The sequence below is a fragment of the Trichosurus vulpecula genome, chromosome 3 (assembly GCF_011100635.1).
Source record: "Trichosurus vulpecula isolate mTriVul1 chromosome 3, mTriVul1.pri, whole genome shotgun sequence".
Classification (NCBI taxonomy): Eukaryota; Metazoa; Chordata; class Mammalia; order Diprotodontia; family Phalangeridae; genus Trichosurus; species Trichosurus vulpecula.
Genome location: NC_050575.1, coordinates 181,232,460 through 181,246,587, shown reverse-complemented (window position 1 = coordinate 181,246,587; position 14,128 = coordinate 181,232,460). Strand labels below are relative to the sequence as shown.

Here is a 14,128-nt window from a genome sequence, read left to right as displayed (position 1 = left end):
GTATTACAGGTTTATATTTGTGAATCTGCCTGAGCTCAATCTGAATAAACTTTTTCTGTGGATCAGCTTTCAGTTAAAAAAGTTGATAAAGACTTTGGGAACTTTTTATAAACCAAAACTAATCTTTGTATAGAAATGGATGTCTCCATCAGGGGTAAGGGAAGGCACTGTATTCATTCCATAGTAGTCTTTTCTAGTTTGGTAGCAAAATCTAGGTACCACTGGGAAAAAGATCTGAGTTTCCTAACGAGTGTGACCTTGGTTGCCTGGAATTGTGATCAGATTCCAATTTTAATCTTTAAAATAGGCTATACCCAACCACTGGTAATTATTGAAATAATGCATATGAAACTATTTTGAAAAGTAATATACTATTTATATTTAGTAGTGCAAAAACAGGAACTTGTTCTGTGTACAACCACATTAATTGTACTGAGTTTATATGATCAATAATATTTTTTCCCCTTTCTGCATTTCAGTGATTATGATGGTATTTCATTAGTATAGTCCTTTTGTTTCTCATTTCTTGCACCCTTTATTGTATTCATTTTCTTCTACTCAGCTTGTCAAAACTATACTTGTGTAAGAACAAAATAATTACCTTCTTCCCAAAAGTCAGTTTTGCTGCTTTTATCTGACAGCTTATAATTCATTACTGTCAATAACAGTAGAAGCAATTGTAATTTAGTAAATAGTTATTGAGCATTTATCTATTTATTAAACATCTATCCATATAGCCTAGAGGGAGTGATAAATCAGCATACAAAAAACAATAAGACAGCCTTGCCCACAAAGGTTTTTGTTTTCTGAGAAAACCCCACCTTGATAGATCTTATTATTACTGATAGACCTGTTATTACTGGATTTTTTAAAAGGGTAGAGGTTTTTTAAATGAACAATAACATGAGGAAAGTGCATGATTAAGGTGTAATCAGCAGAGACTTTTTAAATAAATTTATTTTTTATTTTTAGCTTACCACAAGTTTTTGGGTTCCAAATTTTCTCTCCCTCCCTCTGCCCCCCCGGCCAAGACAGCATGTAATCCAGTGTAGGTTCTACATGTCCTTTCACATGGAACTTATTTACATAATAGTCCAGTTGTAAAGAATTATAACCAATGGAAAGAATGAGGAAGAAGAAACAAAACCAAAAAGGAAGGGAAAAAAACAAATAGTTTTCCTCAATTTGCATTCAGACTCCATAATTCTTTTTCTGGATGTGCGTAGCTTTTTCCATCATGAGCCTTTTGGAGCTGTCTTTGAACCTGGCATTGATGAGAGGAGCCAAGTCTATCAAAGTTAGTCCTTACAGATACCGTGTGTCTGAAATCATGTACAATGCTCTCCTGGCTCTGCTCCCCTCTCTCTACATCAGTTCATACAAGTCTTTCCAGGTTATAATGAAGTCTGTCTGCTCATTTCTTATAGCACAATAGTATTCCATTACATTCGTATACCACAATTTGTTTAGCCATTCCCCAGTTGATGGGCAATCCATCCCCTTGATTTCCAATTCTTTGCCACCGCAAAAAGATGCTATATTTTTGTACATACTGGTCCATTTCCCACTTGTATGATCTCTTTGGGATACAGCCCTAGAAGTGGTATTGCTGGGTCAAAGGGTATGCACATTTTTATAGCCCTTTGGGCATAGTTCCAAATAGCTCTCCAGAATGGCTGGATCAGTTCACAACTCTACCAGCAAGGCAACAGTGTTCCAATTTTTACACATCCTCTCAAGCATTTATGATTTTCTTGTTCTGTCATGCTAGCCAATCTGATAGGAGAGATGTGGTACCTAAGAGTTGTTTTCATTTGCATTTCTCTAATCATTAGTGATTTAGAGCATTTTCTCATATACCTATAGATATCTTTAATTTCTTCTGAAAACTGCCTGTTCATATCCTTTGACCATTTCTCAATTGGGGAATGACTTGTATTCCCATAAATTTGGCTCAGTTCCCTGTATATTTTAGATATGAGGTCTTTATCTGAAACACTGGTTGTAAAGATTCCCAATTTTCCAGCAGAGCCTTTTAATTTTTATATTAGTAACACCACCTCTCTAAATTTTTGTACAGAGACCACTTTTGACAATTACAGGGAAAGAATACAAAGGACCAAGGAGAAATTGGAAGAAGGCAAGGAGTGAATCAGGAAGGAACAGCAAATAAGAATGTAGAGCAGGAGTGGGAAGCCAGTATACATTTAGGCAAATACAACTTTAGTATTTGACTAAGGTGTCATTAAGTTCAGTATAACATTAAAATTTAAATGTTCAAGTGCTCATTGTCATTACCTCCTGATTTCCTGCCTTGAACTCTAGTAAACTTCAAAAAATAGGACTCTTAAAAAAAAGAAAAAAACTGAGCACATAGAAAAACAAGGTCTTGAGTATTTAAATAGTGGATAGGGGTATAGTACTAGGGGAAAAAATGGAAGTTTTGAGTAGCAAGAGCTTAGAGCAGCAGACCTATTGAAGGACTAAAAAAATTCAGATGGAGCAAAAAGGCCCATCCCTTTATTACCTGTTTGCTGAAACTTTTAACTGTTATACTAGGAGCAACATCTCCTTAAATAAATTTCTGTACAGAAACCCATTTTTAACAATTACAGGGAAAAAATACAAGGGAGCAAAGAACAGAACTAAAGAGAGGGATGATGTTGCTTTCAAATAAACCCTAATAAGTTGATAACCTGAGTTTGCTAAATAATCACTAATACATTGCAAGAAACCCAATTTTACCTTATACTTGTATTTTTAAAAGAAGTTTTGTATCAATTGTCAGTACAAACAGCATATTGACATTAATATTTGGAAACCAACTATGAATTGCAACTCAGAACTATTGTCTATATAACTGCTACTAGTTGGATTAGAATAACAACCTTCCAAGTTCTTCTGCAACCTTTGCCACAAAGAGCCAGTAGATGAAGGTGGAGAAAGAATTCAAAAATGTTGCATTGATAATGATTTTGGAGTGTCATTTTCGTTTCATTATCAACTTCAGATATTCTACCGAGTATCTTTGGAGGGATAATTGAAATGGTTGGAAAGCTGGAGTGACTGACATATGAAACCTCACATTTTTGCCTGATGTCTGGCAGTTTTTCTGTTGCTGAAATCTGACCTTCCCATGGAACTAAGTATCTTAAAAACATACAGGTGTTTGTAAAACTATTAGCTATAAGCCATGCAACTAGTTAAAGACCACAGGAATTGCTTTTCTCTCCCAGTGTAAATCTTCCAGGAAAGTTTAATGGTCAGTGGCACAATGCAAATATTTGCCCCCCCCCCTTTTTTTTTTGGTGGGGGAAGAAGCAGCATGATGTGGATAGCTGGGAAGACCTGGATTCAAGTGTGACTAGTGCACGCTGGTTTTGTGACCCAGCGTAAGTCCCTTAACCCCTCCAAAACCTAAAGTTTCAGAGAGGGTGCTGATCTAGATTGGTGGAGGGACTTCCTCATTTGGAGTTCCCCTGTACCAATGAAATAACAGGTCCTGGTCCTGCCCCCGCCCCGCCCTAAAAGGAGGAGCGAGAACTTCAGTAAAAGCGTACCTCTTTTTCAGTATTCTGTGATATTTAATAAAAGAGGAAATTGTCTTTGTGCCATGTTTTTTTTTTAAAGCATTTTAATAATGCAAAAATGTGGCCATCTTAATGAACTTTAGAAGGCACTGGGTAAGCCCAAAGAAAAGTTTAAAATAGGCGGCTCTCCACAGCGGTGAAATCACTAGTAAAAAAAAAAATTAGTCCTTTCATAGAAGGAAAGACCTTTAGATTCTTCACCTATTTTCCTTTTCTCAAGTTCCCATACTGGCGCTGGTAAAAGTAGGGTGTTCCTTGTGCTTGGTGAATTAGAAGTCCTCCCTGCGGCAAGTCCCGCTTCTCCTACTTCGTTGGCCCTCCCTTCCCCCACCCCTTCACCACCCCTCTCCTAGCTGTTTCCCCGAACTCCACAAATTCTGTGTAACAGAAACTGAGTCAAAACGAGCAACCTACTCACTCAGGACCGAGATCTAGGCACTACAGCAACAAGCCTACTGGCCCGGTCCCGGAATTCACCTCTCAGAGAGGAAACAAATGGAGCAGCTTGGGCTCTTGCATATTTCAAGTTATGAAATTGCTGCAACGTCCCAGCCAGCGGATGGAACATGGAACGCCTCTTCCTCATATTCCTCCCCCACCCCACCCCGTAAACGGTCCGGTCCTGCCTCCCCCTCTATCTCCCCCTTCTCCCCTCTCCCCGCCCCCAACTCAGTCCAGGAGTGCCCTGTGGAGCTGGTTGTCCGAAGGTGGATGCTGAGGAGTTGTAGGGAGCTAGACAGCCAGCTGGCAGGCAGCCCCGCCCAACCATGCTCTGCAGCTGTGGCAGATCGGGGGGAGACACGTCCTGGAAACGCCCGGACAGGAAGAGCGGCTCTGACTGACACGTGGACTTGACGCGGCGCTCCCCTGGAGTCTGGTTCACTTTACGGACCGGACCCGCGAGATTCTGGGGGAGTGTCAGAAGGCTGACGAGACGGTTCGGCGGCCGAGTTGGTCCTTAGCTGGCACTTTCGGGCACTGGCCGGCCCGCCCCCAACCTCTCCTCTTACCCCCCCCCCCCTTAGGCCCCCTCCTTAGCCTCTCTGGAGAGACTGGTGTTCCGCAGACTGGCTGGGACACTCGCTGGACTGGCTCGGACGCTCGCTGGACTGGCTCTGCCAGCTTACGGCTTTGCTGTCATGGGAAAACGCCCCCAAGTCATCCGTGCAGATCCTTAGAGGAGCTTCTCTGGCTGGCTTCCATTCCCCCAGGGGACTATGGCTTCAGGGCATTGCAAACTGGGGGCCGCACCGGTCCATCACCACTGTCACCATCAGCACCAGCATCAGTTGTTGCTCCAGCAGCCGCTAGGGTCCAAAGCATCTTGTCCTGAAAAGATGAAGAGAGATGTCAACGCAGAGACTTACTGGTCCAGGTAGGAAGAACCAGCCTAGTTAGCCTGAAGTGTTTATCGCTTGGCCTCCTTCTTCCGACCTTTGAGGCCCTCTCTTCTTTGTAGTTTAATAATTTTTAGGGTAACAGTTTTAAAAGAGAAAGTAAGTGTGTGTGTGCTGGGAGAGGGTAGGGTATTAATATGTAAATAGTAGGAAAGCTACAGGTGTGAGCCCTAGGGATATTATTAATTCTGGGGAATGAGTAATGCCTTTAACTTTGTATTGTAGAGGGTTTTGTTTGTATCTTTTCACCTGCAATAATTACTCTCCCAACAGATTCATATGCAGACAGCTCCTCAAACTGGCCTTTATTCCCAGATGACTTTGGGGGCTTGATACCCTCCTTTTGGGATAAGCAAATAGCAGAAAATGGGAGAGGGCAAAATTACTAGGTTCAAGCCTTCTGGGACCCCAGACCTCTGAAAGATGGGTAGGTAGAAGGGGTGGGGGGAAGACATTTCTATATATGTACATACGTATTGTACATATATATAAATATTATACATGTATATACATATTGTATATATAACACACGCATATACAGATAGACATATATGCATACATGTATATGTACCATAAATGTATATGCCTTATATCTGTAAATATGTATATGCATTTCAAAAACAGTTTTTCATACTTAATGTGAAAAGAGACTTTGCTGGTACAGATAAAACACTATGTACTCTCTGAGTTTAGGATCATGTGAGTGAAAGGATAACTTTTAGGATTTGCTAAGTCCTTTTTGCATTATTATCTCATTCGATTCTCACAATCCTGAGAAATAAGTATTATATGTATCATCCTCATTTTACAGAGGGTTAAGTAAGCTCTGAGAGACAAGACTAAAAAGTTAAATTGCAGAAAGTTACTGACAGGAGTAGTGGATCGACTTGGATTCAAACCTAGTCTTTGCAATTTACTGTGGGACCTTGACCAAGTTATTTTTCCTCCCTTTACCTTAGAGTCATCATCTATAAAATGAGAGGGATTGATCTCTAAGGGTCTCTTCTGACTCTTCTAGAGTCTATGAATTCTAGATGAAGTGTTTGGTGTGGAATTCCACTGAAGAGCCCTCAGCACCATGCCACTCTCCAAATAGTTAATTTCTCTGTGAAGAGACACTTAGTTTCTAAGGCAGATTCTGGGAATTGTGCTGATCTAGCCACAACCACAGAAAGTTTTTTAACTTCTCTGTGTGTCCGAAAATGAAGACTTTACATAGTAAAAAGAACCAATTCAATCCAATTCATTTTTAAGTGCCTACTACACACCAGGCACTGTGAATAAACAGAGGCTTTACAAAGTGGGTTTTTAAAATGAGTTACAAATCATCCTCCCAAAACACACACACATACACACTCCAAGCAAATAACCCAAGACTCACAGAAATGAGTTTTAGACAATTGAGTTAGATGTAAAGGACAAATGAAGGCAACACTCACATTTTAATTAGGATAGTAACGAAGATTAGGGGAAACAACATAGGGATTGTGGTAGCAATGGTTCTAGAGGACTGATACAGAAATGAAAGGCAGGCAGTCAATTAAAGAAAAGCCCTCAAATTAAAATGGCAAACAGGTGACAAAGCATATATGGGTCAAGTACAGGGTGAATTATGAATGAGCAATAAAGGTATGTTGGGAGGGAAAAGAATGACACTTGAAGAATGAATCAGCAGCTGCTAGTTACAAATCATAATTGAGGCAGACTTTTCCAGTGACCAGTTACAGGCAGTGGAGTTGTACTTTGAGGCATAGTTTAGATTCTGGGCAGGTCACCCACTGTCTTCATTTCTTCTCTTTCATCACTTTTGTTTCACCATTGTAGGGTTCCCAAGGTGGAGCATGACTGGGCTCCATTCCTGAAACAGTGGTATGTGACATTTTACAGGGCTTTGTGATAATACCTGTAAATTGTTTATTTTATCTCATAGATCCTGTGTGTTTCATGTGCAAAGTGTCAATGAAATGCTAAATTGTCCTAAGTCTTGTCTTTAAGACTTGCTTTATTTAGTAAATTATAAATACTTGTTTAAAAAAAAAACAGCACAGCAAAGGGGAAAGAGCATTGGATTTGGAGTTAGAAACTTCCGCTCAAATCCTACCATTTTCACTTGCTTTATGTGATTTTGAGTGAGTCATTTAATTACTTTGGGTACATTTCCTCATCTGTAAAAGAAGGGAGTTGGATTAGATGGCCTCTGATGTCCGCTCCAGGTTTAAATCTATGATCTTATGATGCCAACACCACAATGCATTTATATAGCAGCTCATAGGTTTCATCAACTTCTGTTGGTCCAATTATCATCTCTATAGAGATGACTCCCAGGTCTGAATATCTAGCCTGAGACTCTCTGCTGAACTCTAGTACTGTATCACCCAAAACGGATGTCCCTTAGGAATCACATACTAGTTCGTCTAAAACAAAACTCATTACATTTCCCCCTAAACCTGCTCTTCTCCCTAACTTTCCTATTTCGGTTGAGGGTACCACTATCCTTCCAGTCACCCAGATTCACAAAGTAGGAGACACCCTTGACTCCTGTCTCACCCTACACATCCAATCAGCTGCCAAGTATTGTAAATTCTACCACCACAATATCTCTTGGATCTGTACTTTTTCTCTACTCCCAGGACCCTAGTTCAGGGCTTCAATCATCTCTTCCCTGGACTGTTTCAGTAGCTTGGCCTCCCTGTCACAAGTCTTTCACCTCTTCATCTCATCAACCCAACACAGCTGCCAAAAAAATATATTCTTAAAGTACAAGTCTGACCATGCCATTCCTCTGCTCAAAAAGCTCCACTGACTCCCTATTACCTCTAAAATAAAATTCAAACTCCTCTGTTTGGCATTTGAAGCTCTTCAAAGTCTGGCTGTATATAGCTTACCTTTCTAGATTTATTATACATTACCCACCCTGGCTTGCTCCCTGTAGTCACATCTAACTGGCCTATTTGCTGTGCCTCACACACAACATTCTATCTTTTCTATACTTTTGCACAGACTGTCCTCCATACCTGGAATATGCTCTTTCCTTACCTCCATCTGTTAAAATCCTCAGTTTCCTTCAAAGCTTAGCTCACAGCATCACCTCCTATATGAGGCTGCTAGTGTTCTGGGGAGAGGAGGCAGGTATAACTTTATATTACTTTATATAAGTTTTATGTCTTCCTGAATATGTACATGTTATTTCTCCTAGTATAATTTGAGGTATCTGAGGGTAGGTATTTTATTTTTGTCATTGTATTTCTAGCACCTATCAAAGTACCTGTCACACAGTAGGCACTTAATAATTGCTTGTTGATTGGTTTATTGATCCAAGTTGCTTCAACATAATGTATTACTGTTTGATCATTGTAACATCCCTCTGAGGTAGTTAGGGTAGGCACTATTATATTCATTTTACTGGTGAAGTAACTGTAGCCCACAGAGAAATGACTAGCTCATGGATCATTCAGGTTGTTACTGACAGATTTAGGACTCAGGTCCCCATTGTGTATGCTTTCCACTTTGGCACTGTGAAGGCAGCAGCTTTTGTTGTCATTGTTTAAAGTCAATCAAATGTGAAAGTGCTCAGGACTTCTTTAATCCTTTTCAGGTTATTTACAAAAAAAGTCAGTTGTATTTCCTGAATGCATGCTACGGGCAGGACAAAAAGGGATCCAAAGAAGAGTAGAAGCATAAGGCTTGCCCTCACTTAAACTCACAATATTTAACTCCAAGGCAATTGAACCACCTATTCCCATTGGCTCTCTGAGGCTGAGTGAGATTGAGAAGGGAGCCACACCAGGACTGGGGCCAACTCACAAGTCATGGCAATCAAGGATAACGGAAAGTTATTCTCTAGTCTAGAGGAAGGTGTGGTGGGATCTTTGATAATTCCATTTCCAGTGCAGAATTTCTTGGTGTGAAAGCATATTAAAAACTTAAAAACCTCTTTTTCAATTTTTCTAGCAATATTAAGAAATATTTCTCTAATAGCTCTTTCCAGACTTCCCCTTTTCCCCTAAAGAGGTTGAGAACAAAAAGCCTTGCTTAGGGAAATAGATTAAGGGGAGAAACCAAACTTTTAACAAAGAATACCTCATGTCTGATTAATATCACTGTCTTTCCCCATCCCCTGAAGTAATGGTGCTATGATCCATCCTTCTCCATTCAGTCCTTGAGGGGAGTGGTTGAAGAAGGAATTGTAACAATGGCTACTTGTTCTACCTCTATAAGGATTTGTTAACCCCAAATTGTATTTTAATATATCATGAATTTTCCTTTTTCAAAGTTCCTATAAATGCTAGGGACACATCCAAGGGCATGGGGAGACTATGTCAGTTTGGCTAGACATGGCTTGGATAATAGATAAATGTTATTAAAATCGTTTCTAGCAGATATGCCTAAAATGCAGAGTACAGTATTAATTTTTTTCTTTGACATTGGAGGTTACTGTCTGAAATGAGAATTGAGCCTTGCAGATTCAGGCCATCAATCCAGGACCAAAGTAAATGGTGGAAAATGTGTCCTATGACCAGCTCACTCTGGTAGATGAGATTGACTTCACCTGCAACTGGGTTGGCGAGCAGTTTTGCATTTACTGCCCTCACTGCATCACCAAACACTTTGCTTGTTTGGGGAGCAGAAGTTAAACTGACCATAGTATTCACTGGTAGTTGTCATGTTTTCTTCCAATTGTGCTATTGACAGAAAGGGCAAGGCACAGGAAACAACAGTGCTCTAGATAAAAGGAACAGAAATCTCTGACTGATTACATGGCTGAATTTTGGATTCCAGCCAGCCCTGAAAGGAAGTTTTTTTTTTTTTTGGATTGGAAGATTCAAGCAAAAGGAAGAGTTTAACTTGGATCATTTGGGCCCTGTCATTACATTTGCAACCTTGAACTTCCTTAGCCAATCAATCATCAAGAGAAAGAAAATTTGGACCTCAGTTCCAAAGATTAAAATAGATTCAACAAATATTTATAGCTAGGCACTAGGGATACAAGACCAAAAATTACATAGTCTCTACCCTCAAAGAGTTTCTGTTCTATAGGGTGAGATATCATACATACACGCATAAATTGGATAGTACAGGGTTACTTGGGGAGAGGGGGAACACTGATAATTGGAGGGGACCACAGAGATTTTTGCTAAAGAAGTAGAACACTGAGCTGAACTTTGCAGAATTCTGATAGGTATCAATGAAGAAGGAGTACATCCCAGGTTTGCAAAATAACTTGGGTGAGTTCGTGGAGACTGCCAGTGGCATGTTTAGGGAATAGTCCAATTTAGTGGGAATAAATAACTGGTGGGGAAATAATAAACAAAGATGGACAGGTAAGTTGGAGCCACATAGTGGAGAAACTATAATAGGGATATAATATAATAGGGAGCCACTTTTTTTTTGAGTAGGGGAATAACATGATCATATCTGTGTCTTAAGAATGTTATTTTCACAGCTATGTGAAAGGTGGCCCCTCATTGTAGGAGAAACTGGAAGCAGGTAGACCACTGAGGAAGACTTGTAAATGGAGAAAAGGCCCAGTCACTATTAACAGCAGTCTGCACTCTACCTCTTTCTTTTTAACTTTCTTCTCTAGCCTCTCAATTAACTTTGGGAGTGGAGGATAGAGATTATATGCTTTTGGCTCTGTTTATTTGGTTTGGGTTTGGAATTGAGCTACTCACCCTGTTTAAGAAATGAAACTCTGAATTCTGAATAATATTCAACTATTCTGGTTTTGAAGGCATTCTTATTAGACTAAAGGATCTCTGTGTATTAGGGATGGTAAGGTTGGGGTTGGGAAGATATCTTTTCTATTCAAAAATAATTTTCATTCACTTCTTTTAAAAAGTTTTATTGGGGCTTCTTGTTTTTATACCACAGTCCAACATAGACTATTTCTACTATTTATCATCCTTGCTAGTTTGAAGGGTGTGAGGTGAAAACTCAGGGTTGTTTTAATTTATATACTTCTTATTGATAATTTGGAGAATTGTGTCATGTAATTTATTATTTGAATTTCTTATTTCTAAAACTTTATTTCCTTTGATCACTAAGATTAGTGGATTAGATTGGAGGAATGCTTATATGTTCGTGTCAATTTCTTATATATCTTGCATATCAGACTTTTACTAGAAGCAACATGGATTAGTAAACAGTGCTCTAGCCTGGGACTCAGGAAGATCTGAGTTCCTCCCACTGACCATGTGACACTGGGTAAGTCTCATTGTGCTATTTACAATCAACCTACACTGTGGAGTTCCCTTTACTTATGAAATCACAGGTCCAATCTGAATCCAATAAAAGTTATTTGATGCAAAATTATTTTCTCACTAAATAACTTCCGTGAGAGATCAGTGAAAGTTAGGTTTCCACAGAGTAATTGTCAGTTTAAATGAGCAAGGGAGTAAAAATTAACCAAGGCAGGTGGGCCTAGCCAATCGGAAAATAACTAGTGGTTTTGTGAAAACCACAGATGGAGGATATTAGCAGAACTGGTTTAAACCAGCCAGATAACAGGGTCAAAGACAGAACTGTGTCAAATTGCTACTACACATGCTTAATTGGCTAATTGCATATTATCTTACACACCCACAGAGGGATTTTTGAATATGGGACGTATGTTGAAGGGGGGGAAACATATCAAAGAGCAGCATGTAAGGGTTGTATAGGGAACATTGTAACCCAGAACGGGAGTGGACCAGTCTGTTCTCTGAAGGGAGGTACTATGATGATGCTTCATTGAACTAACAGTATAAAGCTGATCTCACTTCTGTATTCATTGCTTCCTCTTCTTGAAAGAGATCGAAGCCCGCTTCTAGCCAGAAATGTTTTCCAATTCTTTGAATTCCTCAATAATAAATTGTTCTTGATTACCTAAATCTCTGTGCCAAGCGTTTTTCTAACACTTCTCTTCTTATTTGAGTATCCTTGACTTTGTGCATGTTTTTCCATTTTGTAAAATTGGAATTGTCTTTTGGCTTTTTTGATATCCTCTATTCCTTCTTTGCCTATGAAATTTTACTTTAATTATGGTTGTGAAAGTACCTCCTTCTATTCTCTTTTAATTTTCAGTTCTGTTACCTTTTATCTATTTGGAGCTTATTGTGGAATATGATGTAAGATGATGGTTTAATCCTATTTTCTGCCAAACAACTTGCCATATTATGAAGGAGTTTTTGTCAGATAGGGAGCCCTTTAGTTTATGTTTTTGGATTTATTAAGCATTGAGCCACTGTCTTTATTTACTTCTATGTTTTATTTGTGCAATGTGTTTCATGGATCTTTCTGATCTTTCTTGGTGGTTTTCCAAAAGGTATTTCAAATTGATGTCTCTTTTTTCACCCTGTGGCTTTATGCTTAAAAGCACCTGTGAACAGACTGATTTCCTAATGTCATTTATCTTATACATATTACTGGATTTCAGAGATGAAAAGAACATCAGATATCAACTAGTCCAACAAGCACATTTTACAAATGAGGAAACTGAGGCCCAAAGATGTTAAACAACTTTCTCAAAGTCACAGAGCTAGTAAATGGCAAGTCTCCTCCCTCTCAATCTAATTCACTTTCCAATATTTGTCTTGGCTCTCTCAAGGATTCCAGCCTTGAGGTGGACTCTCTTACTCTCTGAGGTGACTCTCTGAGCCTTTGTGATAAACTAATCTGACTCCTTACCCAAATATTTAGAACTGAAAGGAATATCAAGTGCCCATGGTCACCAAGGTAAATTAGAAGCAGAGCCAGAATTTGAATGCTGGTTCTCTGATTTTAAATCTTTCTACTCTGCCATAAATAGCTAAGCATCTACTTTTTCACATTTATTTTTTCTCACTGACCTTTCTGGAGTGCCTGTATTATATATGTCGAAGTCTAATACTTTGGCATGGTTTTTGAATCTGTATCATAGGTGCAATCAATTCATCACAGAGCCATGATGTTGAAAAGGGTTTTTTTTCTCTTTTAAATAGAGGATTTCTTCCTTCCTTCCTTCCTTCCTTCCTTCCTTCCTTCCTTCCTTCCTTCCTTCCTTCCTTCCTTCCTCCCTCCCTCCCTCCCTTCCTTCCTTCCTTCCTTCCTTCCTTCCTTCCTTCCTTCCTTCCTTCCTTCCTTCTTTTCTTCCTCCCTCTCTTTCTTTCTTTCTATTTACCTATCTATATTTTTATTATTTTGTAGTTATCACAGGTATTTCTAGGCTTAAAATTTTAGGAGGATGGAGTGGATTAGAGTAAAAACAAACCATTAACTCAGACCGACTTCCCCTCACAGCTGATGCCAGCCTGTAATTTGGTGTCATCAGCTTTTTTTTGTGTGTTTAAAATCCTATGAGAGTATCTGGTTCCTGAAATATGTGCCTTTGGTTGTATTTTCACTCTTTCTTTATTGAGCATATCTTATTTCTAACCTGTAGAGTATTTGCCTATGAGGCAAATAATTTTAAACAGGGTGCCCTCATTTGAACCAGACCGCACTTAGCTCAGATGAAAACCTAATGAAAAGAGGTGTTCTATCACCTCTGAACAAGACCTCACACAATGGGGGGCATTTTGTAGATGAAGATAAGGGTACAATGTACATGTAAACTTTGTTTCTGATCAGACCTGATGGGCTGGAAGAATTCTGCAACCTTACACAGACACATGGGGTTTGTGTCCAACTGGCCAGCTTTTTTTTTTTTTAATCTTACAATCCCAACCGTGTCACTTTATATTTAGATATTTACCTGGTACTCACAGTGGAATGCATTTGCTAAAGAGCTGAAATGTTCTAGTCAGACTAGTTGGGCCTCAAACTGGCCACAGCAGCAAGGAGGGTAAGAGTGGAGTAAGAAGGGAGCTGTTGAGACTCAGTAGCAGTTATGTGAAAGTTTTCATCTATTTATGTAAAGGGACAGCTTGACAAAGAATTGGTGGAGACTCTTTTAGAAGAGCAGGGACCTTTGAGAAAATACCATGTGGTCTAATAGCATAGGTGCCTGTTATTTTGTAAAAGAAACCCACCCCATAATATGCAATATAATCACTCAACAAGCCTTTATTAAGTATCTGCTATACTAAGTCCTGTGCTATACTCTGAGGATGCAAGGACAAAAAAGAAATTGTCCCTGCCATCAATGAACTTACATTCTATCAAGGGAGACAACATGTACACTTA

The 14,128-nt window shown here is 39.3% G+C and overlaps 1 protein-coding gene across 1 annotated transcript in view; it reads left to right on the top strand.

Moving 5' to 3' along the window:
• Nucleotides 1-4,775: 4,775 nt before the first annotated feature.
• The window catches only part of SLC17A9 (solute carrier family 17 member 9), a 38,016-nt gene continuing 28,663 nt past the window's right edge, over nt 4,776-14,128 (top strand). The window contains exon 1 of the mRNA XM_036751016.1: nt 4,776-4,965. Coding sequence (XP_036606911.1) covers nt 4,808-4,965 — 158 coding nt within the window. The 5' untranslated portion in view covers nt 4,776-4,807. The remainder of the gene's footprint in view (nt 4,966-14,128) is intronic.